The sequence below is a fragment of the Puma concolor genome, chromosome D4 (genome assembly GCF_028749965.1).
Source record: "Puma concolor isolate L17-30 chromosome D4, mPumCon1.1.hap2, whole genome shotgun sequence".
In the NCBI taxonomy this organism is placed as follows: Eukaryota; Metazoa; Chordata; class Mammalia; order Carnivora; family Felidae; genus Puma; species Puma concolor.
In genome coordinates, this window is record NC_141679.1 from 3,913,531 (window position 1) to 3,941,181 (window position 27,651).

The 27,651-nt window shown below is 48.9% G+C and overlaps 1 protein-coding gene across 4 annotated transcripts; it reads right to left on the bottom strand.

The window, feature by feature from the left end:
- Window positions 1-846: 846 nt before the first annotated feature.
- Window positions 847-25,729, bottom strand: DIRAS2 (DIRAS family GTPase 2). 4 transcript variants are annotated; one of them, XM_086684838.1, is made up of 2 exons: window positions 25,248-25,729; window positions 847-1,889 (listed from the first exon to the last, which is right to left on the bottom strand). In XM_086684838.1, the coding sequence occupies exon 2, from the start codon at window positions 1,851-1,853 to the stop codon at window positions 1,254-1,256; it is 600 nt and encodes a 199-aa protein (XP_086540964.1). In that variant the 5' UTR covers window positions 1,854-1,889; window positions 25,248-25,729; the 3' UTR covers window positions 847-1,253. The 4 variants fall into 4 exon arrangements, with proteins under 4 accessions (XP_086540964.1, XP_086540965.1, XP_086540966.1 ...); XM_086684839.1 differs by lacking the exon at window positions 25,248-25,729 and adding an exon at window positions 24,923-25,051; XM_086684840.1 differs by lacking the exon at window positions 25,248-25,729 and adding an exon at window positions 22,970-22,990.
- Window positions 25,730-27,651: the final 1,922 nt, after the last annotated feature.

Sequence of the window (27,651 nt, forward strand, 5' to 3'; positions counted from 1 at the left end):
TGCCTCCAGCTACCGTCCAGTCTCCAGGCCAGCGTGCAGAGACCGGCAGAGGCCGTGATTTAGTTTGAAGGATAAGGAAGCACACAAGGTCATTAAGAGGAAGAGAGAATTGATTCCAGAGCAGACTCCGCATCGAACAGCTCTTAGGAGACATTTATAATGGAGCATGCAGGATAATCTACTATTACTTGAACACATTCTCCAGGAGTATGCTTCAGCTATAGACAGATCATCAAAAACACAGTGAACGACTTCTGTTTCAAAGTATTTCATTGAGGTGCTAAAGAATGGCGTATACAGATCTCTGTGTCATTTGGAAAAATGGATGTGCTTCTGTCTTGGGATGGCCTTTGTTGGCTGTTGCCCAGCTGGATATAGACCGAGTGATGGAAAAGGGGGAAAACCATCGTGGAGGGGGAAATAATGGCCTGAAAAGAGCTTCTTTCATTGCATTTATTTAAAATCTGAGGGCTGGAAAGAGTGTGCTCCTCGTGGGTCAAGGGGAGGAAAGCACACTTCTAAAACCCTCGACGTGTGACATTGCTGAGATGCTCTAGGAAGTGTCACGATATCCTCACTCGCACACTGAAGGGCCAAGCAGGATGCCCTTAAGTGAACTCATCTGTCACCGGCCGTGAAATAATTAAAGGGGCGCCTGCTGACCAGGTCTAGTGAGGTGAGAGCACCCCTCAGAGCCCGGGGCCCGCCAGTCAGCTGGGAATCGACAGTGACCGCGCTCTGGGGGACGCTGTGTCAGTTTATGCCCAATTCGGCTACAGAACTGTGAAATGGACAACGTGAGCCAGGTGTTCCCTTCCCCCCCCCCCGCCCCCGCCCCTCCCGCCCCTAAGGGTGCCCAGCTCTTGAGCTGGGTGGGCATAGCTCCAGGGTCACATGCCGTCACATGCATGCAGATGGGACCAGTCCTGTACTCAGATCGCTCGTGGGTGCGAGCCCAGAGCCCCCGCTAAGGGCCAACCCACCTTCAGAAACGCCCAGCCCCCCACCAGGTGCCCCGGGTTGCAGGGTGCATGGGTTCCCATTTTAACCGCTGGGCGGAGTCCCTGATTCTGGAGAGGGGATGCTTACGGGCGGTGGCGTGAAGTGCCCTCTCGGGGACAACGGGGCACGTCTCGGTCAAGATGCGCTAGTGAACACGTGGGCGTCGTACATGCTGCCCTGACGACGGGGGGTCACGTGGGAGGGGACGGGGGCGGGACGGGGCCAGGCCCCGCCCCCCGCTCCGCAGGGCCTCACATGAGCACGCATTTGCCCTTGAGTTTTTCCTTCCTCTTCTGCTGCTTGCTCTTCTTGCCGTCGATCTGGAGGCTCACGGTCCTGCGCTTCTCCAGGTTGAGCAGCTCCTGGAAGAGCTCCTTCACGTTGTGGTTGAGCTTGGCCGAGGTCTCCATGAAGGCGCACTTCCACCTGCGGGCCAGGGCCTCGGCCTCGCCGCTCTCCACCTCGCGGCTGGGGCTCTCGTCACACTTGTTGCCCACCAGCATGATGGGGATGCTGTCCACGTCCCCTTTGATCTCGCAGATTTGCTCGTAGATGGGCTTGAGCTCTTCCAGCGACTGCCGGCTGGTGATGGAGTAGACCAGGATGAAGGCGTGGCCCTTGGAGATGGACAGCCGCTGCATGGCCGGGAACTGGTGGCTGCCCGTGGTGTCCGTGATCTGCAGCGTGCAGATGCTCTTGTCACAGCTGATCACCTGCCGGTAGGTGTCCTCCACCGTGGGGATGTAGCTCTCGCGGAACGTGCCTTTCACAAACCTCAAGACCAGCGAGCTCTTCCCTACGCCACCTGCCCCGAACACGGCCACCCGGTAGTCGTTGCTCTGTTCCGGCATGTTGCTCCACAGCCGCGGCTCGCACCCAGGAGGCACCTGGCAAAGGAACCAGACGTGCGAGAGGATCGGTTTAAAAAAAAAAAAAAAAAAAAAAAAAAAGGAAGGAAAATCTTGACGAGGATTGCTTTACCCTCTAGCTTAAAAACAACCAAAGGGATACATTTTGTTTTCGAGCTCCCAACGTAAGAGAACTTGAATTTCATTTAAAAATTTTAGGGGCGCCCGGTGGCTCAGTTGGTTAAGTATCTGACTCTGGCTCAGGTCGTGATCTCACAGTTGGTGAGTTCGAGCTCCGAGTCAGGCTCTGTGCTGACGTTGCAGAGCCTGCTTGGGATTCTCTCTCTTTCTCTCTCTCTCTCTCTCTCTCTCTCTGCCCCTCCCCTGCTCTCTCTCTCTCTCTCCCCAAATAAATAAATTTTTAAAAAATGGCATCAAGGTCACTGTTTTATAAGCATTACAAGAAACCCTCTAGATAATGCGCACTCGGTGCTTACCCAGCAGAAGCTCCCAGCATTAGAGGACGGACAGGCACAGAAAGGCGTCTGTTACACCCTGTGTGGTAGCTGCCATGGTAAAGTCATAAACAAAGGCCGAAAGAGAGCCTGCTGGGGCATCCAGTTCTGTGTGGGGCCCTGAGGGGAGATTTCACAGAGGGCCGGGTGAAGGTGTGAAGGGATGAGGGGCGGGTCACGCAGAAGATGGGGTCCCTTGCAGATGCCCAAGGGTGTGAAGGGAGCCAACACGGTGCCAGGGCAGATAGCTGGCGTGCATGGACATCTGGGGCAGAGCTGGCAAGCAGGGAGCGGTGGCCTCATCAGTCGAGATAAAAGGGCCAAAGAGACAAGTAGGTTTGGAGAAGCTGAGCAGGAAGCAGCCGGGCCCAGGTCAGGTTTGTAGGAAACACAAGTGGAGACAGGTATCTGGTAGGCGGCTGGGCTGTGGTCTGAAAACTCAGTGGGGAAGTCCAGGCTAGTGATAAGGATGTGGGTTTCATCCATATATAAAGAGCACGCTAATAAGTAAAAATCAGCCAGGGTGAAGACGTATAGTGAGAGAGAAGATCAAATTCCAAATCCAGAGAGATTGGCAAGTCATCTACCTCAGCTTTCTGCACCTGAGTTGCCTGCACCAGAAAATGGAGATAGTGACACCACCTTCTCCTCAGAGCTGCTCTGGGGTGTTCGTGAGACAAGGACTGCCACTCAGCACAGTTGGGGGCCCAAGCTCTCTAGCTGTTTAGTAAGGACTGGGCAGAAAAGGGGGTCACAAAGGAGCAGCAGGGACAGGAGGAAGAACTGGAGAGAAGGTAGCAAAATGCCAAGAAAGCCCAAAACTGTCAAGAAGTCACGGGGCTCGTATAGCTATACACACCTACGTTAAATGAGAACAAAGATCTCAAAGCAGTAACTTGATCTCCCACCTTACAAGAGTCAAGTAACCGCAAAGGAGGAAGAATGCAGGAAATACTAGATTACAGTGGAAGTCAGTAGAATGAAGAATAGAAAAACAATAGAGAAAAATCAATAAACTCAGAAGTGGGTTTGTTTTTTTTAATAACAATAAAATTAACAAGCTTTTTGCTGGACTGGCCAAAGAAGCAAGAAAACTCAAAATGTTAACATGAGAAGTGGCAGAGGAGACATCACTACTGACCCTGCAGAAACATAGTTATCAGAGGCTCCTGTGACCAACTGCATAGAAACACGCTACATAACTCAGAGGAGGCAGACCCAAACTACCAAAGCTGAATCAAGCAGAAATCGAAAATGCGCAAAGACCTACATGGCAAGACAGTAATCAAAAAACCATCCACAAGGAAAGCCGGGTCCAGACAGCTTCACGGGATTAATTATATTGGATTAATACCAATCCTTTGCAAACTCTCCCAAAAAGTTGAATGGGAGGATACACCTGTCACTCTCTCTGAGGCCAAAATTACCCTGATACCAGCTTGAGATACAGAGACATGACAAGAAAACTACAGAGCAGTATCTCTTCTGAACAAATACAAAATCCTCAACCAAGACTAGCAAAACGAATCCACCAATGCATAAAAAGGATTATACATCATAACCAAGTAGGATTTATGCCGGGCATGCATTTGGATTTTTAACATCCAAAAATTAACACAACATACCATATCAATAAAAGACCAAAAGCATGATAATCTCAGTAGATACAAAAAAGAAACAATTGACAAACTTCAGTACTCAATCGTGATTAAAAAAAAAAAAAAAAAAGGAGCAAATCGGGAATAAAAGGGAACTTCTTCCTCCAGAAAAGAACGTATTATGAAACACCACAGCTAAGACAGTACTTAATGATGAGAGATTGTTTTCTCACTACAATCAAGAAAAAGACCAGTGTCCCCACTCTTGCAACTTCTATTTACCATTTTACTGAAGGTTTTAACTAGGAGAATAAGTCAAGAATGTGAAATAAAAGGCATCCAGATTGGAAGGGAAGAAATGAAACTATTTATTGCAGAAGGCATAACCTTGTAAATAGAAACTTTTAAGGAATCTTCCAAAAACAAAACGAATAAACTACTTCTAAAAGGTTTTCAACTATCCATATAAAAATCAACTGTATATCTCCACACCCACGATGAATAACCTGAAAACAAAATTAAGAAACCAATTCCATTTACAACATCATGAAAAAGCATAAGATACTTAGGAATAAAATTAATAAGGAAGCATAAACATTGTACTCTGAAAATTAAAAAAAATATTGTTGAAAGAAACTGAAGACCCAAAGGAGTGGAAAGCCACCCATGTTTATGTATCAGAGGACTTAATTTTGTTAAAATAGCAATATTCCCCAAATCACCTACAGATTCAGCGCAGTCCCTACATAAATTCCAATTGGCTACTCTATGGAAATTTCCAGGCTGATTCCAAAATTCACCTGAAAATTCAAAAGGCCCAGAATAGTGGAGCAATGGCGAATTTAGAAAGAAAGAAAGAAATAAGGGAAGGAAAGGATGGGAGGGAAGGAGGGAATGGGGGAGGGAAGGGAGGAAGGACAGAAGGAAGGAAGTTGAACACATACTTCCTGATTTCAAACTCACTGAGAGGAGCAGAAAGACACTATACATGACGACACTGTCTACGGATTCTGAAACGGATTCACAGATACACAGGAACAGATCCAGAGCCCCCAGTGTGAGAAATAACGTGTTAAAGTAACAGGCTCAGCTTTATCCCTGATAGCCAGGCGACGGAAACAACACCTATGTTTGCGGTAGAAATGGAATATTCGTACCATAAAAGGCAACGCATCGGATTAATACATCCCTACGATAAGAAAAAGTGATACCAAGAGTGGAACATGCAACACGCTGGTTGAACGTGCCAGTTGAGATGCGCTCCACAGCCCGCTGGATGCTGGAAATGCCGCCCATCTTCGTGCGGCTGGGGGTTACGGAGGAGTTACGCAGTGGTCTTGCGGATTGTTCAGAATGGCCATATTCTTTCAAACTTATCATGGAAATGAAATATCACTTACAAGCCAGGAAACCCAATAGGGTTGATTCTCAGACTCAAGTTAAAGGAAAGTACCCTTGGAGATGGAGTGTGTAGCTTTGATCTGGGGGCGGTAAGAGGTGAAGGAAGTCTAGCAAACTTTAGGTTGACTGGGATGTCCTGAGCTATGAAGGGAGCCAAAGCATCTTGCAGTGCATGTGGGAGCAAGGACAACCAAGGAGATGGCCAGAAAGACCAGAAGTGGGGCTTTCTCTTTAAGGAAATTGAGGGCTGAGGAAAGAGGAGGGGACAATCAGCCGAGGTACTATGGGGGGAGACTGCAGGGATCAGCTGTGCATATTCAACACAGCAAACCCGGAAGAAGGCAGGAGCCACTGAGATCCAGGATGTACACAGGGCGATGGGTCTTCACGGAGAGAAGAGCGAGATCAGGTGGAGGCACGGGACCCCGCCCAGATCGGCCCCTCGACCCCAACCACCTGTCATGTCTCAGCTTAACGTGTTAAAAGGAACAAATGAGAAGCGACATAATGCATATACTTGGTTAAAGAGATAATGGAGATCGTAAAACACTCTTTCATCCACACAGAGGCCCCTTCCCTCCCTCGACAGCTTCTTTCCAGAAACAGCCACTGTTAAAAAGAACAGAAATTCGGTTATCACTTCCTGGTGTGCACCATGAGAATTTTAAATAATGCACTCATGGCTTGAAGCGTTGAACTTAATGTCTTGACTTACTGACTTTGGACCATATCTTTCTGTGAAATTAGCACACTACCTTCTTCCATTGCCTGATTTTTGTGAGTTACACTCCATTTTTTTTTTTAATTTTTTTTTTCAACGTTTATTTATTTTGGGGACAGAGAGAGACAGAGCATGAACGGGGGAGGGGCAGAGAGAGAGGGAGACGCAGAATCGGAAACAGGCTCCAGGCTCTGAGCCGTCAGCCCAGAGCCTGACGCGGGGCTCGAACTCACGGACCGCGAGATCGTGACCTGGCTGAAGTCGGGACGCTTAACCGACTGCGCCACCCAGGCGCCCCTACACTCCATTTTTAAGCACCTGCCAGTATTTCAGTTTCCCAGATATAACATTTACAATTTGTTCCAAAATTTATATTAAGTCTTCTGTACTTGCCTGCAGGTTGTTTCTAAACTCTATCAAGAAACAGCTTATTGAAAGGGTTTTGTAAAGAGTTTTCAAAGCAGAAGTCGATAGTAAGACTGAACCCACTGAGGGGAAAGGTCATCGTCAATCAGACTTTGCTGACTGGTACATAATCTTCTGTGTCTGCATTGTTGGGGTCTTGGGTTGGGTTGGGTTTTTTTAACCCTAGTTTTTTGGGGGTTTTTTGCTTTTGTACCTAGATCACTCTTAGTTGCCAATTTGTCTTTTTTTTTAAATTTTTATTCATTTTAGAAAGACAGAGAGCAAGTGGGGCAGGGGCAGAGACAGTGGGAGACACAGAATCGGAAGCAGGCTCCAGGCTCCGAGCTGTCAGCACAGAGCCCGATGTGGGGCTCGAACCCACAAACCGTGAGATCATGACCTGAGCTGAAGTCAGACGCTCAACCGACTGAGATACCCAGGCGCTCCGAGTTGCCAATTTCTCTATTTCAATTTATTGTCACCTTGCTTGGATCCATTTTATGTTTTGGCATGAACATTACTGGTAAGTTCTTTTAGATGGCATTAAAACTTCTGAGTCCATGCCACGTTCCCCTGATTGATGCAATCCTGCAGCGAAACAAAGTTGCAAGTATTTTCTCCACAGATTTTAAGGGCCATTTGTCTTTTAACTTGGTCATCACCAGGGATATTGGTGTGAAATCCAAAGGCGGTAAGATACTCTCTCCTCTGTAGGGAACTCGGGATTCTCCCTTCTCTTTGGCAGGTGGGGGTTTCTCTTTATTCTGAGAGCTACGCCATCCCACCAGGATATATCTAGAACTGCTTTTTGACTACATTTTTTGGGGGGGTTGGGGGAGGATTAAAAACCTGATCATTTCCGCAGCCTGGGGAAATTTTTATTTTTTCTATTTTTAGGAAGTGCGTCATCCCAACCCCTCTACTCCTCTCTCTTTGTGGAACTCTTATTAGGTGATGGCCTGAGTGTACCTATTCTTAATTGCTCTAAAAGGGCTTTCCTTATATTTTCAATCACCTTTCTCGTACTCTGATTTTGCCCCTCTCATAGAGGCGCTTTCTTATCTCGGACAAGGAGATACCTTGCGGGCTTTCAACAAGAATGCTACTTGCGATTTGTTGCCTCTGTTCTTATCACATATCTGAGATATCTCTGGTTATGTCTGTTCACTGCAATCTTCCTCTGTCATGGGGTTTCCACCAAATGTCTGCTGGTCCCTGGTTGTCCCTGATTTATGAAAGAAATCGCCACCTGGCTGGGAGAGGCAGCTAGGACAGTTTCTCTGGATGCACAGATCTGTCCACCAAAGTCTCTTCTGCCCTGAATAGGACAACTGTCTGCAACGACCCCTTTCTACTTTCCTTTTCTGGGACTTATCTGGACGAAATGATCACTCAGCCCCTCACCCCTCTGAAAAGCTTATACACAGACAAATGAGGGAACGGATCAAAGAAACAGAGTAAACAATCCATCCCAAAGGATCACAAAAATATAAAAATGTGTGTCTTATAATAAAGAATTCAAAATGAGACGTTTTAAATACTGAATATTAGGTTAGAGGTACAGTATTATGATTTATAAGAAATATACATTTGATCATTCAGATGACGAAAATATATTTTTCAGGGCACCTGGGTGGCTCAGTCACTTAAGTGTCTGATTTTGGCTCAGGTCATGATCTCACAGTTGGTGGGTTCAAGCCCCGTGTGGGGCTCTGCGCGGACAGCACGAGCCTGCTTGGCTTCTCTCTCCTTTCTCTGTCCCTCCGCATTTTTACCCTCTCTCTCTCAAAATAAATAAACTTAAAAAAAAAAAAGTTCTTTAAATCTACTACTGACGAAAGATAAATGGGTCACTTAAGTAAACATAAGAACTATTATCGACTTTACAACACAAATAAGGACACTTTTAAAAGAAATTAATTTTCAACGGAATGTAAATTCTCTAGGTAGGAGCGTGTACTTTTACACACTTCTAGAATTTCGATTTAATGGAAGATTCATTTCATGTACCTTCTCAGCTGACCCTAAAAACGGAGAGATCTGTCCGTTAGTGGGAAACATTTGCCAGATCGTAAAGAGTTAAACAGCTATGGTCTGTCTTTGCCTAAGGAAGCAGACTCAGTTTTTCAGGAACCTTGTTTCCTGGTGTTCTGGAAACAGCCCGCCCTGCTGTGTGGGGACAGGTGTTGAAGCACTATCTGCACCCAGATAGTGGAGCCACCGTCCCATGGGGGGGGGCCCGGGGGCACCCACATATTCATGGCAAGACTCCTAACATCTGCAAAAGTGAAACAAGTGGGAATATATTGCGGCATGTCTTGGATTGGAAGCATTAGAATACATTATTCTTTAAGACCTTTGTTGTCGGGAGGCAAATAACCCCGCAGCTTAGGCACAGGAAAAAGATTCACTAGTGTGTGTCTGCTACTATTCCATTTGGAGAAAGCATCATGGTCAGGAACGCCCAAGGGCCAAGTAACATGCATTTCGTGACACTTTTCAGACTCCCAAGAGCCTGGCCGTATTTGGGGCATTTTCTGCCTTCCTCCTCTTCTTTCCACGGGAAATGAAGAGGCGAGTCATGCGAATAAGCAGCAACACCATCTCCTTGGTCAAAGGATCGGTCACCGAGGTTGACCCTGCAGCTGGCCCTGCAGGGAAATGAACACCAAAGCACGAAGGCGGCAGGGACACGGAGACCCTGCGGACACGGAGAAAGAACGTGTTCCATGCGGGGCGTGAGGCTCAGTGTGCTGTGCGCAGCCCGGGGCCTGCCTTCGCCGCGAGCCTGTTGAAACGAGGCTCTACGTGATGTGTACTTGCTCAGGTTGGTTTCTAGGTTTGGCCAAATAAAAGTCTGCAAGGTTGGCAAGTGGTTATGAAAGAGTCCCTCAAACCATCATCGGTTAGGTTGTTACTCATGCTTTCGGGGTCAAAGCTAAGAATCAGTGCCCAACCTGCCCAACCTGCCCAACCTGCCCAACCCAAGGTCATGAAGATCTACCCCTGCTTTCTTCTGGAGTTTGATGATTTTAGTTCTTATATTTAGGCCATTGATCCATTTTGAGTTGATTCTTGAATACGGTGTGAGGAGGGGTGTCAGGTCACTTCCCTGTGGATGTCCCCTTGTCCCAGCACCATTCGTTAGAGAGACAATTCTTCCTCCACCAAATGATCTTGACCCCCTTGTCAACAATCAACCAGCTCTCGGGGCGCCTGGGTGGCTCAGTCGCTTAAGTGTCCGACTTCAGGTTAGGTCATGATCTTGCAGTCTGTGGGTTCGAGCCCCCCGTTGGGCTCTGTGCTGACGGCTCGGAACCTGGAGCCTGCTTTAGGCTCTGTGTCTCCCTCTCTCTCTGCCCCTCCCCTGCTCACTCACTCTCTCTCTCTCTCTCTGTCAAAAATAAATAAACATTAAAAAAATTTTATTTTTAACTCAACTAGCTATAAATGTGAAGATTTCCTTCTGGACTCCATTCTATGCCATTGGTCTATATGCCAGTGCCGCACTGTTTTGTCTACCGTAGCTTTGCGTTAAGTTTTGAAATCTGTTAAGTGTGACATCTCCAGATTCGCTGTTCTCTTTCAAGACCGTTTTGGCTCTTTGGGAGCCACACACAATGGGAGAAAATATATATTCTGATGAGGATCGAATAGAAAGAATATATAGAGGACCCTTACAACTGAATAACAAAAAAGAAAACAAACCAACTAAAAAATGGCCAAAGGGCTTCTATAAACATTTCTCCAAAGAAGTTCTACCAATGGCCAAGAGGCACAGGAAATGATGCTCAACACCACTAGTCACCGGGGAAAAGGCAGATGGAAAACACACTGAGCCCCACTGCACACCCAGTGGGATGGCTCCTAACCAAAATCAAAGCAAAAGAACAACAACAACAACAGCAACAAAAAAGAATCAGAAAATAACAAGTGTTGGAGATATGGAAAAATTAAAACGCTTGTGCATTACAGGTAGGAATCTAAAACAGGGTGGCCACTGTGGGAAAATTCGACAGAGAATTACCCTATGACTCAGCAATCCACTCTTGGGTGTATCTCCCAAATCACTGATACACAATCGATACGTGGAGCTATAATTAAAATAATTCAAAAGACACATTCACAGAAGCACTCATCACTACAGCCAAAAGGTGGAAGCAAACCAGTGTCCGCTGAGATGAGTGTATAAACATGTGGTCCATCCATACAATGGAACATCATTCAGCCGGAAAGGGGAAGGGAGTTCTGTCACCTGCTACAGCATGGATGAACCTTGAGGACATTATGCTGCATGAAATCAGCCAGGCAGGAAAAGACAAATACCATAGGATTCCACGTAAACGAGGTCCCCGGAGTAGTCACACTCCCAGAGAGGGTGATGGCGTGCGCCAGGCTGGAGGGCAGAAGGAGTGGACAGTGTTTGACGGGGACAGAGCTTCAGTTTGGGGAGGTGAAGAGTCCGTGGACGGAAGGAGGTACGACGGCGTGAACGTGCTTACGGTCACTGACTTGCACGCCTGGAAATGGTAGATCTCCTGTAATGTGTATTTCGTCACAATAGAAATATACGAGTGTGAGTGAAAACATTTTTGGCAACAAGCAAGTCACTACTAAAAGACCACGCTCCTGACGTGAGCACAACGGACAGCAAGCAGCAGGGCACACACCCTCACCCCTTTCTCGTCCACATCACACAGCAGAAGCAATAAGGGTCTAGTCTGACCTGACAAAATCCCGACGAGACCAATTACGATTTGCATCTACTTCCTGGCCCTGAGTATAGACTGCATTACAGGTGACATGAAGCATCACCATTAACCAGGGCACTGGAAACCCAGCCCAGCCCGGTGGACTGCCTGGTCCAATATGGTGGCCACTCCCCATGGGAGTTCCCGCTGCCCTGAAGGGAGGCGTCCCACACTGGATTTTGAGCGCTTAGTGTAAGAAAGAATTTTAAATTGATAGTGATTGTGATATTGATTGTAAGTTAAAATGATGTTATTTCAGATACATCGGGTAAAGTAAATGACTTAAAATAACTTCCCCTGTGTCTTTAGTTTTTAAGATGTGGTTACTTTGGAAAATGCAAAATTACGTACATGGCTCACATTGTATATTTACTGATATGCAGTGTTCTAGAACAAACCCCTATACCTTTTTTAGCAAAATTTACCAACACGTTGTAATGAATCCAATGCATTAGAAAATGTACTTAAACGTGATTTTTTTTTAGAAAACCCTTAGAATCGTCTTCTAATTAACAGTGAAAGCCAAAAAGCCAGAAGCCAGAAAAAAATCTTATTTTCCTGCTGTGGCAAAGTATGTGCAATGACACACCAAAGTGCACGGTGACAAACTAAAATGCATTCCTTCTCCGAATCCCCTAGAAAGATAAATAGAAAGTAGTACTTAAGTTAGGAAGAAACCAATATTCCAAGTTTCTCAGCAGAGAGATTGGCTACAGTTGAGAAAAAGTACAAATGTTCCAAACACACTTTAGTGCGTCCATAATTTGCTGGAATGATTCTCCTTCAATAATAAGGTACTTTGGCACAAACATCCTTCACTCAGTGTTTATTTATTTGTTTGTTTGTTTGTTTGTGGTCACTCTCCCCACTCCTTCTCCAAAATCCGCACCCGCAAGGGCGGGGTGGGGTCCCTGTTGAATTCACTCACCAGCACATGAGGGCATCCAACCCATCGTGGGAGAAACACTCAGCACGTATCGAATGATTATCTGCTGTTGAAATACATTTTTGTGAGCGGACCAAGGCAAATCCTACCAGAGAAGACAAGTGAATTCCTCAAGGAAACAAAATAAAGGTTTGAAAAAAGCCTACATAAGAGCGACCCCTCATAGGTTGGCAACATCAACCTTACAAAAGGATGTGTGGTAACATTGTAGAGACAGGACCAGAGGGGCAGAAGTTGCTCCATCACTCGGGAAGTGCTTACAGCAAGAAGTTTAAGCCAGAAGTCCCCAGGGGCTACGGATACCATGTATTCGGACATTTTATTTTATTTTCTTTTATTTTATGTTCTCCCTTCTCCAATTTCATCTACTCCCCGACCCTCCCAGCTCTGTGCAGTTTGTTCTCTGTATTTATGACTCTGTGGCTATTTGTTTCATTATTTTGTTTTTCAGATTCCACAGATAAGTGAAATCGTGTGGCGTCTGTCTTTCTCTGTCTGACTTATTTCACTTAGCGTAATACCCTCTCGGTCCATCCCTGTTGTGTCAAAAAGCTCGCTCTTTTTTATGGCTGAGTAATACTCCATTGTCCGTGTGCCTCATCTTCTCTATCCATTCATCTGTCAATGGACACTTGGGTTCCTTCCACATCTGTAACTCTTGTAGATAAAGCTGCAATAAACACAGCGGTGCATATATCTTTTCGAATAAGTGTTTTCATTTTCTTTGGGTAAATACCCTGGAGTGGAATTACTGGATCATACGGTATTTCTATTTTTTTTTTCAACGTTTTTTTTATTTATTTTTGGGACAGAGAGAGACAGAGCATGAACGGGGGAGGGGCAGAGAGAGAGGGAGACACAGAATCGGAAACAGGCTCCAGGCTCCGAGCCATTAGCCCAGAGCCTGACGCGGGGCTCGAACTCCCGGACCGCGAGATCGTGACCTGGCTGAAGCCGGACACTTAACCGACTGCGCCACCCAGGCGCCCCTCTATTTTTAATTTTTTGAGCAACCTCCGTACTGTTTTCTACAGTGGCTGCACCAGTTTGCATTCCTACCAACAGTGCATGGGAGTTCCTTTTTCTCCACATCCTCGCCAACATTTGTTCTTTGTCTTTTTGATTTCGCCACCCTGACAGATGTGAGGTGACATTTCATTGTGGTTTTGATTTGTATTTCCCTGATGAAGAGTGATGATGGGCATCTTTTCATGTGTCTGTTGGCCATCTGGATGTCTTCTTTGGGAAAATATCTATTCTGGTCCTCTGCCCATATTCAATCAGATTATTGGGGGTGGGGGGAGTTTGGTCTTGATTTACATAAGCTCTTTACCAATTTTAAATATTAACCCCTTATTAGATATATTATTTGCAAAGATCTTCTCCCATTCACTAGATCGCCTTTTAATTTTGTTGATGGTTTCCTTTGCTGTAAAAAAAGCTTTTTATTTTCGTGTAGTCCCAATAGCTTATGTTTGCTTTTGTTTCCCTTGCCTGAGAAGACCTACCCATAAATATGTTGCTAAGGCCAATGTCCAAGACATTACTGCCTGTATTATCTTTTAGGAGTTTATGGTTTCAGGTCTCACATTTAGGTCTTCTACCTCTTTGAGTTTATTTTTGCATATGATGTAAGAAAGTGGTCCAGTTTCATTCTTTTCCACGTAGCTGTCTCCAGCTGGCGTTTTAATTTTTTTTAAGTTTATTTATTTTGGGAGAGAAAGAGAGAAAGCACAAGCAGGAGCAACGGAGGGCAGAGAGGATCCCAAGCAGGCTGTGTGCTGTCAGTTCAGAGCCTGACACGGGGCTCGAACCCACAAACTGTGAGATCATGGGATCATGACCTAAGCTGAAACCAAGAGTTAGATGCTTAACCCACTGAGCCACTCAGGTGCCCCCAACTGGTGTTTTTTAATGTAAAACAGGTATTTGTAATTTATAATAGGCAAAAATATATACATAATATTATACATACATACATATAATGTATGTTACATATACGGCAAGTATTTTTAATATATATAAATAATATATAATAACGTGTAACATATAAAAATAAAACTTTATTATATACAATCAATAAAATAAATTAAAAACAAAAATAAATAAATAAAACCTTATTATATATATATACATAATATTATACATACATATATATAACATATGTTACATATACAAGTATTTTTAATATATATATAAATAATATATATTAACATGTAACATATAAAAATAAAACTTTGTTATATATAATAAAATAAATTAAAAATAAATTAAAAACAAAAATAAATAAAACCTTATTGTATATATAATATTATACATACATATATAAAACATATACAATATGTTACATACTGTATATTGTCTGTATATTGTATATATTGTATATTGTATATATCGTATATTGTATGTTACCTATACAATTGTATATGTTATATATATGGCAAGTATTTTAATATATGTAAATAAATACATAATAATATGTAATATATAAAAATAAAACCTTCAAGACACAGAAAATTCTTTCACATACTCTTTAAGGAAATTAGAAGCACCCACAAAAGTACTTTCTCCCGCAGGATGGCTTACCAGTTATCTTGTAGCAAAGAATACGGAAGTGTTGCCAAACTAAAAGGCAAGTCATGCGTTTTTCTTTTATGCAAAAGACAATTGTTCTAAATCCACCGCCGTTTTCTGCATGGGAGATGGCTTTCACTAGTATGCCACATAGCAGATATTTTGCGAAAATAGGCAATCTCCTCTGTCTCTCTAATATAAAGATGAAATGTTAGACATTTTAGACGGGAGACAGGGGCACCGTACCTCCTTTGGAAAAGCCATCCTATGGAGACAGCAGTTTGGAAAGAGATGCATGAAAATGCTTCTGGGAGAGTGACGTCACTAAGAAGGTGACAGGGTTGTTCCTGGCTCTGCTCCCCCCGACGAGAGGACCAACTAACACCTCTCCGAGAACCGGGCGTCGCTTCAGAGGATCCCAGAACACCGGGGGGCGGGGGGGGTGGGGGGGTGGAAACACCCCCTCCCCGCAGAGGCCAAGACAGACTGCGTTGCAGGGGACAAGAGATGGGGACACACTGGGCGCGTGGCCCCTTCCCCAAGACAGCACAGCATCACGAGGAGGGGTCTCCCCTGAGCCCCTGCCTCCTCCGGGGAAAAAGGGAACCCAGGAGGGACCAGCAGCCTGCCCCAGCACTGTGGTCACTTCGCAGGAGCCCCAAGTCGAATTCACACCATGGGGACTGCAGGGAGATGTGGGGGGGGGGGGCTTAGCCACCGGGAATCTGACTGTGAACGGGAAATCTGAACAGACCGGGTAGTCAAGGGGGCTCCACGCATCGAGCATTTGACTCTTGATCTGAGCTCAGGTCATGGTCTCATGGTTTGTGGGATTGATCCCAGTGTCTGGCTCCACACTGTTGGCATGGAGCCTGCTTGGGATTCTCTCTCTCTCCCTCTCTCTGGCCTCCCCTGTGTGCTCTCTCTCTCTAAAAAAAAAAAAAAAAAACGAAAACAACAACAAAGAAAAGCCTTACAAACTCCTTTTTTTTTTTAATTTGTTTTAATGTTTATTTATGTTTGAGAGACAAAGAGAGACAGAGCATGAATGGGGGAGGGTCAGAGACAGAGGGAGACAGAATCCGAGGCAGGCTCCAGGCTCTGAGCTGTCAGCACAGAGCCCAACGTGGGGCTCGAACTCACGGACCGTGAGATCGTGACCTGAGCCAAAGTCGGACGCTCAACCGACGGAGCCACCCAGGCACCCCAAGTCTTACAAACTTCTAAGTTATAAGACAAGAGTACTCGGGCTGTGATGTACATCATGACGACGACAGCCAACGGTGGGCAGGACACGCGGGAAAGCTGAAAGGGTGTGAATCCTAATTGTTCTCATCCCAAGGAGAAAATTCCTTCCTTAAATATTTTTTCCTTTCTTTTTATTTTATCCATATGAGAAAACGGATGTTAGATGAACCTATTAGGGTAATCAATACCCAAGAGAGATAAATCAAACCATGCCAGATGCCTTAAACTTACACAGGGATGTATGGCAATCATTCGTCAAGCGTGACGGGGAAAAGTGGCTTCTGTTACGTGACCGTGTCGGAAGCAATGCAGACGTGTTTCTGTACAGCTCTCCTAACTGCACAGTTTAAAACCTGAAACTCAAACTTTTTTTTTCTCTCTATCATTTTAAAGGTGTTTCCAAATGAAGGGTCTCCATGAGTGTGGGAGCATCGATAAAACGCACGGATGCAGCGCCCCTCAGTTCCACACCGAGGTGCACAGGGGACATCAGAGGGGCCAGAGGACAGCTCCCTGGAAAGCTGCCACTCGGGTAAAGATTTGAGAGAGGCAGTGGAGTGAGGTCTGGGCCCCTGGGGAAGAGTTCCCTGGCAGAGATAGCATCCCGTGGAAGCACCTGATGCCAGTGTGGTGTGCTTTGGGCCACGGAACATTCCAGAATGCAGGGAGGGAGGGAGGGATCGGAAAAGCAGGTGAAGTCAACACGTAATGGGTGGGGGCAGGGGGAGGCAGCTCTTGTCACGAGAAGGACGGCAGCCACGGAGGGTTTTCAGCAGAGAAGGGACGGTGATGTGACCCGTGCTGTGTGGGACGTCCTTGAGGACCCAGGAGGGCAGCGTGGAAGCGGGAGACAGGACGTCCTGCCTTGGACCACGGTGGCCGCAGGGCAGGGGGTCAGTGTCATCCCCGCCGAGGTCACCCTCTGGTTCCAAGACCGCAGATGCCAGCCATATGCCAGCAATGCCCAACGGCATGTCCGCGGCCGGCCTCTGCCCGGAGGTGCAGGCCATGTGCCCTCTCCCCGCCAGACCTCTCCGCTGGGACGCCTTGGACACACCCCAAAATAACGTGGGCACAACCAAACCGCCTACACCCCCCTCCACGCCTCCCCTTACAACTTTCCTCGTCTTGGCCGATGGCGACGTTCCCTTCCGGCTTTCCAGGCCGAAACCCCCAGAGCCCCCCCCCCCCCGAGCCCCTCTTCGTGTCCCGTGCCTCACGTCCAGTGCACCAGCGGCCTCCAGCCACTCCAATCCACTCCCCAACAGCCCCAGATCACCCCTGCACTCCAGACCCTCCATTGGCCACGCTGTCTCCCCCAGAACGAGAGCTAAAGGGCTCAACCCCCACAGTCACCTCCTGCTATTTCCCCCCCCCCCGCTCACCCCAGCCACATCTGTCTCCTCGCTGCTACTTGGACAGCAGCTGGCATGCTCCTGCCCCGGGGCCTTTGCACAGGCAGTTACCGCTGCATGGACCGCTCTTCCCCTCCCCCACCTTCTGCAGACCTATGTTCGAATACCACCTTCCTGCCCAGACCTTGCCGACCACCCTATCTCACTGCACGATCCCAGCCTCAGCCCTGGAAGTCTATCCCCTCTTCCTGCCTTATTTTTCTCCACAGCACGTATTCCTTTCTGACATACTCGTAATTGACTTTCTTAAACCATAGGCTCCGGGCGGGCTTTTTATCGGTTTTGTCCACTGCTGTCTCCCCAGGGCTTGCACACCGCCCGGCCCGTAGGAGGCGTTCAGTAAGGATCTGCGCAGAGCGTCAGCGAATCTGCGTTTCGCTTCTGATGAACAGGTGGACGGGGGCAGACCACGCAAGGTGCCTCGGGCAAGAGCCACGCGGGCGGCGATCTTGGGGGTCGGCTCGAGGCGGCCAGGCACCTGCGGCTGCCACGCGCGTTGAGCGGCATCTCGGACGTGGCTTCCAGGCCGCGGCAACACAGCGTGAACGAGGCCACCCCGCTTCAATGACAGCGCGGCGCTGTGCTCGTGATGTGTCATCCACGGCCCTGTGCTGGGGGAGCGCATCCGCAGGGCGAACCACGGCCCCGTGCGGGCCCCGTGTGGGGAGAGCCCTCCGCGCCCCAAGCACCACAGCCGGAGGCCCCCAAATACCAGAAGCAGGGGGACGTGACTGCCAGAGGCTGCAGGAGGGTCGCGATGTGAGCGGAGGCCGGTCGGGGCGCCGTGGCCATGACCGCACGGGCTTCCGAGGGCGGCGCACGGCCACCGAAGGGGCCGGCTCCCACGGAGAAAGCGGACCAGAAGTCCGCTGTAACCAACCGGCCAAAACCCAGGCAGCTGAGCCTAGAAAGGCAGCAGGAGGACGGAACACAGGCAGAGTGACGTCAGCAGGGATGGGTGGCGGCCGGCTGGGGAAGGAGTTAAGACGCAGGCGACGGGAGATAAAGCGTCAAGAGAAAAACTCCTAAGGTTTCTAAGTGGCAGAACTGGAGAGACAGGATGAGAGCCTCTCCTGAGAGCACGCTGGGCCCAGGTCAGGCGTTAAGGGGAGATGGTGAGCTTGGGTTCCCGCGTAGCACGCGGCAAGAGTGTTTGGGCCCATCGAGGCTCACGTCGAGGGGGCAGGCGGGTAAACGTGCTGGGCCGGCCATAGCACTGGGATCAATCAGGGTGCGCTGTTCAGGGAGGGATTGAAGCCCGGTGTGGACGAGGCGGTGTGGGAGAACCACAAGGCAAGAGCAGAGGGCTCGGACAGACCCCGGAATGAGTGCTGTGGGGGCAGCGGGTCTGCAAACGTCACAGGGAGCCCCCGGAGGGTGGATCAGCCGTGCTGAGGGCCGTGTCGGGGAAGCACCCCAGGGAAGCACGGTCCTCAAAGAACAATGGAGAGAATGGGGCTAGGAACTGGAGAGCGGCCCCCAGCTGGGAAGCACGGAGGGTCCCTGGGGCACCCGGCGAGAATGGTTCTGACGGAGCGAGCGTGAGGTGCAGCTTAGGAACGTTTCCTGGGGCTCTGGCTATGGAACGGCGGGGGGGGGGGGGGGGTGGTTGCAAATCAGTGGCTCAATGGAACCCAGTTGGGGCTTTTTTCTTTTTTTCTTTTTTTAATTAATCGAAGGCTACACAGACAGGAACGTGTACAAACATCAATGGGAAGGTAACAACGGAAGAGGCCAGTGGGATGAAATGCACGTCCTGGGAGAGCAGCTGAGCAAGCGCACTGAGAAGGCGTGTCATAAGCACAGGACGCCGTGGCTGCAGGCGGGGTGCCCCACATCCCTCCGGATGGGGGAGAGCTCCCAGGACTGACTAGATCCCCTGTGACTGCCACTGTCACGTGGAGCTTCAGAAGAGAGGACAGAAAGACTGGGGTCACCAGGATGGCATGCGGCCAAACCGTGAGGACGGCCCTGGACCTGGTGAGCCAATGCTCTCGGTGAGCAAAGAGCATCAGAGGTCAGAACCCAATGGGATGTGCAAAGCAAGGGCGTGGAGTCAGTAGCCGTGAACCACTAATCAATATTTATTTGCGTCCGCTCTGCAGTTACCAGGCAGGTCAGCAAAACGTGCCGTAAAAGGCTATGGCTACCGACGCGTCTAGAATCCAAAGGCAGGTGACGTCGGACGGTCCTTAGCACCAGCTGTCCTCAGCAGGCTTGTGGTCAAAGCTAGGGTCCCCAGAATCCTTCCAGGGATGAGCGGACTAGCGCCACAAAACTATCAAGGAGGGGATACGCCTGCGGAGGCAAAACAGCACGAATGCAGTTACAGAGGCGGGACTGCCCGTGCGGAGATGAGCTCAGGCAAGGAACAGATGGAAAGAGTTGGCCAAAGCAGGAACATGGATTTAACCAGACAGAAACCGGAGCGTCCCTGCAGACCCAGCTCAAAGAGCAAGACGTAAAGAAAAAAATCAGTAGTTTAAGATTAACTGGAGAGCGTCTACACCAGGGGAGCTAGGAAGGGCCCATGCTGAAGGCCAGAAGGCCATCCAGAAGCAAGGTGCAATGTGAGACAGCGGGCTCCATGCCAGGCTGTGCGCGGGAAGAGCAATCTGATACATTGAGAGAGAGAGGGGGGACCAGTAAGATGCCGGTCCGATCACATCCACCCCCTGGAACATCCCAGGAACCTCCCACAAGGGTGGAGAGGTCCCCGACAAGCTGTGTCTTCAAAACACCCCTGATGTGGGTGTCAGCAGCCCTGATGAACAGATGAGGGACCCGAGACCCCACGGTTGAAGCAGCAGCGGTCGATGCGCAGCTAGGGAGCAGGGGAACCTCTTCAGCCGAGAATCGGCAAACCCAGGAAGGCAACGGAGCCGATCCAAATCAGCAACAACGGAACCACGAGCTCAGGATGCTAAAATGTTCAGGAAGGAAGTGTTTTGTTTTGTTTTGTTTTGTTTTTACAGTAACATCTAATATTGCCAAGTGACTTTCAGAATGGTCTTGCCTTTGCTTTAAAAAGACAATAGCCACATTAGGCAGCTAGGAACAGACAACCGTGTATGTTTTCTGACCCAGTCTCCAGGAACAGTCCCCTGCCAAGAGCATAGATCTGCTGCATAAAGGAGGGTAGGTCCTGAAACGTTTAGCGCGCATGTTGATCGATCAATGGTACAGAACCAGCATTATAACTGGGTGTGACTACAACAGTAGGTATCTAGTGAAAGAGGAATAGGTACCCATTGATAGCTCATGGCTGAGAAAGAAAGATAAATGGGACTATCGTACCCCCAATAGTCACGGGACTATTCCACAGTTTTCTTTAAGTCCTAGGGGGTCTTTCCCAAGCAGGGGAGCAACGAGACAGCCCGCTGATCTTATGCGCCCATGGGTAATGGGAGGTGGGGTGGTAGGGTTAGGAAGGTGTGTCCGAGTCCATAAAATAAGGAAAATACCAGTGAGCTGGATTTTTGATGTGGAGCACTGAGCGAGCTCCTGGCTTTGCGCTGGACTCAGAGACCCAGATACTGACCATTTTGCCCCGAAGGTACACTCAACATTCGAAAGTCACAGGTACGCACCAATACGACCATCGGAGTGGGAAGATGACACAGGAAGGAAAGTGTCCCCTTCCAAGGGCCCCTCTGTCTGAGCTCCTCTGTCGTAAGCACATGGACCCTTCTGGACTCCAGCTTCAGCAGTGGAGGCAGGAGAGAGGAGAAAGTCCTCATAGACAGCTCCCGTGTTCTCTTACTTCCTCAGAAACCCAATCACTTTCCAGACATCAGTTAGCTTTAGAAAAACATTGCACAAACTCCTCTCATACAAGACGCTGCTCTCTTTAAACCTGCTATCCTGGCTTCTGAGACAGGCAGCCGTGTGATGGAAATGACACCCGCCTCTCCATCACTCATTGACCACCGAGGCCATCCAGGGGCTGGGTGAAGAAACCAACATCCTTTCATTAAGGTCCCTCATTTCTGGGCTTCAAGAAGTCAGTATTCACGGGTCAATTATAAAGCGTTACATTTCACGACGCTATTGAATGGTGTTGAAATGGATGGCAGCATTGAAAATACATACGCATACCCTAACGGATAATACGGAAAGATCTGTGAAGAATATTCAGTCACGCAGTAGATACTAGCTCTCTAGTTGGTTATTGATTTTACAATGGATTTGCTGTTACCTGCCCACTAAAGAAATTTAAATATGAAAATTGAATGATCTCCAATGGGACACGGGGACTCAGTTGCTGACGTCTGCCATCAAGGATTGGACAGAAGCACACAGTGGTTGTGCAAAATGGTGGCACCCACCAGGTCTGCTCCTCTGTTTCTGCTACAGCAGGTCCTCTAGACTGAATGCAGGTGGAATCCACAAGTCTAGCCACTGGTTATTTTTCAGAGAACCAGGTATTTTTGATGCGAGTATTTAACCCAACCAGATATTTGATCCAACCCTCCTATTTTACTAATAAAGAAGCAAAAATAGGTTTTAAGATCGCACGACCAGCTACTAGTAGGGAAGGGTTGGACACAGCTCTTACAGCAATTTGAGATCAGCTGTTTATTTATTTTCGATAGTGTTTCAGTGGCTCAATTTAACGGCTCCTAATGTTTCAGCTTTTAAGTTACTTTGTCAAAAAGTTAATATTCCGTAGCCATGCTGGCTAATACAACAGCCACCAGCTACATGGGCTATTGACCTCTTAAAATGTGGCTGATCCAAATTGAGATGTTCCATAAATGTAAGACTTGGCATGGAAAAAAAAAAAAAAACTTCTAAAATATCTTATACATAGTTTGTATCAATTACATCTTTAAACAGTCATTTTTGACAGATTGGATTAAAGAAAATACATTATTACAATGAATTACACCTGTTTATTTTTACTTTTCTAATGTGACTAGTAGGACATTTTAATGCATGCATGAGCCTCACACATTTTATCTATACGGGACAGTACCGATTTTGAGGACAACACTGCACTAAGGACAGACCCACCGGGGACCTTTCTTTTCCTGATTTAGCCCGTGGCAGGAGCAAAAGATGTGAGGACCAGGGCACATCCACTCCGGGCACTGTAATGAATACTCAGCTGGAGGAGGGAGAAAGGCTTGCGAGAAACATCCTCTAGGAAAAACCGAAGCATCATTTGCAATCCGTGAAATAACTTCAGGTTCATCCTTAACTGCACATGTGTGTGCCAACTCAACTTGTACAAGAACATCAGCAATCGTGACAGCATGACAACCGCCACCTGCCTTTCGGATTAAGAGCAGATATTTCCCTAGAAAAATCATAACCCAAAACAATGGCCTAGAAATCAGCTGTCTTTAAAGAGACGGCTGTCCATTGTGAATCCCCCAACCAGATAGGCAGATAGATAGACAAATATATAGAAAGAAAAATGGATAGAAAATATGGACATAGATAAAGATATAGATAGATAGATAGATAGATAGACAGATAGACAGACAGATAGATAGATGTCCAACCCACCTTAAAAGTGAGAATGGGACACAGGGGTTACCTGATTTGAAAGTTACAGCTCAGCACTGAGCCCTCTTTAACTTCCAACAGTTTGCAGGCAACCTCCTCCCCCCGCAGAAAGCCAGACGCTCCTCTTTATAACAAAGAAATTTTTTTAGTGCAAAAGTTCACTGCGTTCATCTAGGGGGAGGAATGATGCTTTCGTCCAGATCAGTAGGTAACTTGCAACACACCAACACACCACCTAAGGCAACAAAGTAAGCACAGACATGTTTTCACAGTCACGGACGCATTCTCTGTTTGACAAAGAACGCTCGGCATTTTTCAAAGGTTTTAATGTTCCAGAAAGCTGTGCAGGCACCCGAGTGGAGACCGTGTTCCCTGATGGCTGAGAATGCCAGATTGCCAGACAGGAGCGCAAAGGCACTCCCACAACTCGGAATTGGATTTGTCTGTCTTCTGAGCCTCTCCTCACGAACAACTATTAAAGCTGTAACAAGAAAAGATTCTGGAGGTTTCTGCAATAACCGTGCACACAGAATTGCCGTCTGCAGAGGTAACCCAGGAGGAGGAAGCAGCGACCCCAGGCGATGGAAGGCAGTCCCCTCTCCCCGCTCCCCTGCCTGTGTTCACCAGGACCATTGCCTGACCACCAAACGAAGGGCCATGTGTTAAAGAGCATGAAAATGTGTCCCTGCCTGGTCTCTTCTCTCTCTGTAAGATCAGCTACGGGTCTCCTGGTGCCTCGGCCCATAGGAATGCCGGGCTCCTGCATTTCCAGAGACAGAACTGTTGGCAATTTGCAATTTCAGGCAGTGGCCAACAACAACAACAACAACAAAAAGTATTATTCCCCTCCCCCAAATTTGTTAAATTTATTCTAATTTTACCCTCCCCTTTTCTCTCCCTCCCACTCCACCTCTTCAAATCCAAATGCCACCGGAAAAGAAGTGCATTCGGACTGATCTGGATGTAAAATGCTCCGGGCTTTTTTGGTTACCTAGAAAATCTTCTTTAAAAAGAAGATTTTATAGGTTTTTAGTTCAAAGCAGGAAAGGTCTCCTGTGCGAAGACGGGCTTCTCACGTGGAAGGGGGGTCGTTCAGAAGATAGTAAGGGCGAAAATGCAAATAGATCCCTAAGGAAGGCACGCTGTGTCACTGCTCGGTTAGGACTGGACGCCCCCACCAGCTGTATCTCAGCGTCCAGTGGATGTGACCAGGGACGCACAGGGTTGCCACTTTCCACGTCTCCCAAACCCCCAAGGATGGGTATTGGAGCTTTAAAGGAGAAAAACCGCATCCTCGGCCGCGGCGCGGACGGGGGCAGAGGCTCCCGCAGGGCGAGACGACGCCAGCGGTGCCTTGCAGGGAGCGGGGGCCCACAGGAGTCATTGTCATTTGGGGGGCTGCGGCCCCTCCCCTCCCCGGCCCCTGCGCCAGGGCAACAGCGAGGGGCGCGCGCAGACTCGGGAGGCACATGTAAGGGGAGAATTGAAATATTTCGCCACGTCCCAGCCCAGCCCGTGAAGGGCCGCTGAGGGAAACCGTGCTAAGCCAACAGCCTTCATAACGCGCTGTCCATCCTTCCCACTTGGAGCCACGTCTGGTGGCACTTCCGAAAATCCACTCAAGCAACTTCCACGCTGCAAACACCTGCACCACAGCACCTTCTGAAGCACCAACTCCTGTTTGGGAAGGGATCCCAAAGAACGTGCAAGGTACGGATCTCTCTCTCTCTCTCTCTCTCTCTCTCTCTCTCTCTCTCTCTCTCTTTCAAGAACGCGTTTCAGCCCAGGGCACCGAGACGCACACCCTCCCCGCCAACGATACAGAAATGCGGCTTCCCGCTCGCCAACTCCAGGGGCCATGCTGCTGACTCGCCCTCCCGGTGACGGCAATCCCTCCTCGGGGGGCTCCAGGCGCGGAGGCCAGGGGCCGGCGGGGCCCCACGGCGGGCGCGGCGCAGCCACGGCCGAGGAGGGGGATCCTTACCTGAGGGGCAGCGCAACTGTGCTCCGGGCTTGTCCCGAGCTCGCCTGGCACCGGACGGGGTAGGGCCGGCCGTGCCGCTGCTGGCTCCTCCCGAGGCGGGCGGGGCGCCGCCGCCGTGACGATGCCGTCAGCTGCTCGCCCGCCGTGCGCCCCCCGCGCCCCGGCACCTGCGCCCCGCGCCCCCGCGCCCCAGAGTCCGCGCACCTGCGCCCCGCGCCCCCCGCACCTGCGCCCCGCGCCCCCCGCGCACCTGCGCCCCGCGCCCCCCGCACCTGCGCCCCGCGCCCCCCGCGCACCTGCGCCCCGCGCCCCGCGCACCCCGCACCTGCGCCGCGCAGCCCGGCCTTCCTCCTCTCGCTCTCCCTCTCCAGTCACCACTTCCGAGCTGGACCAGCTGCTGCAGCGGCGGCTGCTTTTGCTCAAATGGCGTCCGCTCGCCTCCAAAGAGCTTTTAGGTGCCACCTACTGCATGCTCCTGGAATCGATGGCCGGGACTGGAATTTTCTGAGAATTCAGTGAATTAACACCCTTCCGTGGCAAGTGCGCCGGATTCTTTTGTTTGGGATCCTTCACACCGTCAGCTGCAATCACTACTAACCACCCAGGCTTTTCTTTCCGCGTCCAGACGCTGAATGAAAAACCACCTCGTTTCGAAGTCGGGTGAAATAGGGCCATGCCGGTAGCCAACCACACGCTGCAGATTAACGCGTTCTGATTTAACAAACCCCTGGGACAAAACCACCCCGGGCGGTCTGGGGCTGGAACTGACTTTCCACCGAATAGTTTCGCATTAGCGTCTGGAGCAAACAACCAGCTTTGTTTTCTGACATTGATAAACCATTTTGTCTAGGAAGCATTTGCCCAGAAACAGGTGAATCAGCAAGAAGCAAGATTTGTGGCTAACAGCTCTGTGCCAACGGTTTTTAAACGCTTGCCTGTAACCCTGATGGAATATTACATTGAAACTACGGGTTTGAGGAATATTGCCTCGCCCTACTGAAACCCAGTCTTTTTTAATGACAATTTTTCCCAGAGAACTGGGCAGTGTTTTGTTGTTTTTCACGTTTGGTATAGCTTATAGAATCCCCTTTCCCTGTTCTGAAACTGTCTTGAATTTCTGTATAGTTTCAAATTGCCTTCTCTTTTGATGTCATTTCCAAAGTAAATTTGTGCTCTATTATTCACAGGAAATACCTGTTTTTAAAAATCTTACCTTAGAATGATAATTATAATCGAGAAAATTTAGGATTCCCACCGGTTCATCTGAATTCTGACCTAGAAGCCAGGGCCATTGGAATATGAAAAATACACCATTCTGTCGAACTGCATAAAGGCTACCCTGGGCAACTCTACCCCTATTTTATTTATTTATTTTTTTAGTGTTTGTTATTTATATTGAGAGAGAGAGAGAGAGAGAGAGAGAGAGAGAGATAGCGACCAAGTGTGAACAGGGAGGGGGCAGAGAGAAGGAGAGAGAGTCCCAAGCATTGATGTGGGGCTTGATCCCATGAACCGTGAGATCATGACCTGAGCAGAAGTCAAACATTCAACCGACTGAGCCACCCAGGTGCCCCTAATGTTTATTATTTATTTCTGAGAGAGAGAAACAGAGCATGAGCAGTGGAGGGGCAGAGAGAGAGGGAGACACAGAATCCGAGGCAGGCTCCAGGCTCCGAGCTGTCAGCACAGAGCCCAATGTGGGGCTCGAACTCACCAACGGTGAGTTCATGACCTGATCCGAAGTCAGACGCTCATCCAACTGGGCCCCCAAGCGCCACGACCCTGGGGCGAGACAGGAAAGCACAGTGGCTGCTCCCCATCTGGGTCCGCTCTGCATTACAAGTGAACCCACGGCCAGGAGGAAGAAAGCCATCCCAGGGAGGGAGCAGGTGCACCGACGGTGGGTTCTGGGCACTGCCTGCCTCCGTTTCTGGAATCTGAGAGGACCGCACAGTCTAACAAATCGGGATGTTGTTTTCCATGACAACCTCAAATGTGGGTTATCAGGTTACAGGGTAAAACGGAAGTTGAGGATGCCAAGGCATGGTGAAGGGATAGGACAGGCGGAAAATACTGGAGGCCGACCTTCCTGGCACCGCGCTCGGGGAGGGGAGGACCGGGGGCTGGCCAACGGAACCAGTGGATTCTGCAGATTCCACGCTGCAGAGGAATCCGCATTTTGCCACATACAATCGTTATGTATGTGACCCTGATGCGGGGACCTCAGAGGCCCCGCGTAAACAGCAGTGCTGCGCTTTGAGTGATGTCGCTGGTCTCCCCGTCACCCGGCGAGCCCTGACTTTTTGCTGGCCAGAAGGAGCTGATTGCTCCCCAAATCTGACTCTGATAAGATCCCCATGAGATTTCTAAGCTTGTTGGAGGCGAGAAGCTCCAGGCCAGTGCCGCCCAAACTCTTAGCACGTTCAACGGAGCCAGCCGGGTCACGTCCCAGGTTTTCGGGCTCAGCAGGGCTGGGGTGGGCTCCCAGAATGTGCAGTTCTATCAGGTTCCCTGTCGTGCTGAGGCTGCTTGGAGCAGGGACCCGCGGAGCCAGCCCCCCGGGTAATGCAGAGACTGAGACAAACGGCAGTGTGGTCAGGTAAGAGAAACGCGCAGGCTTCTGTTTTCTGAAGCAAATTGAAGCGAGCTTAGCCAGTCCAGCATCCCTCAGTTAGAGGAAGCCTGTCTTCCCCACAGAACCACACAGGAGCCCCGGGGCCTTCGGGGGT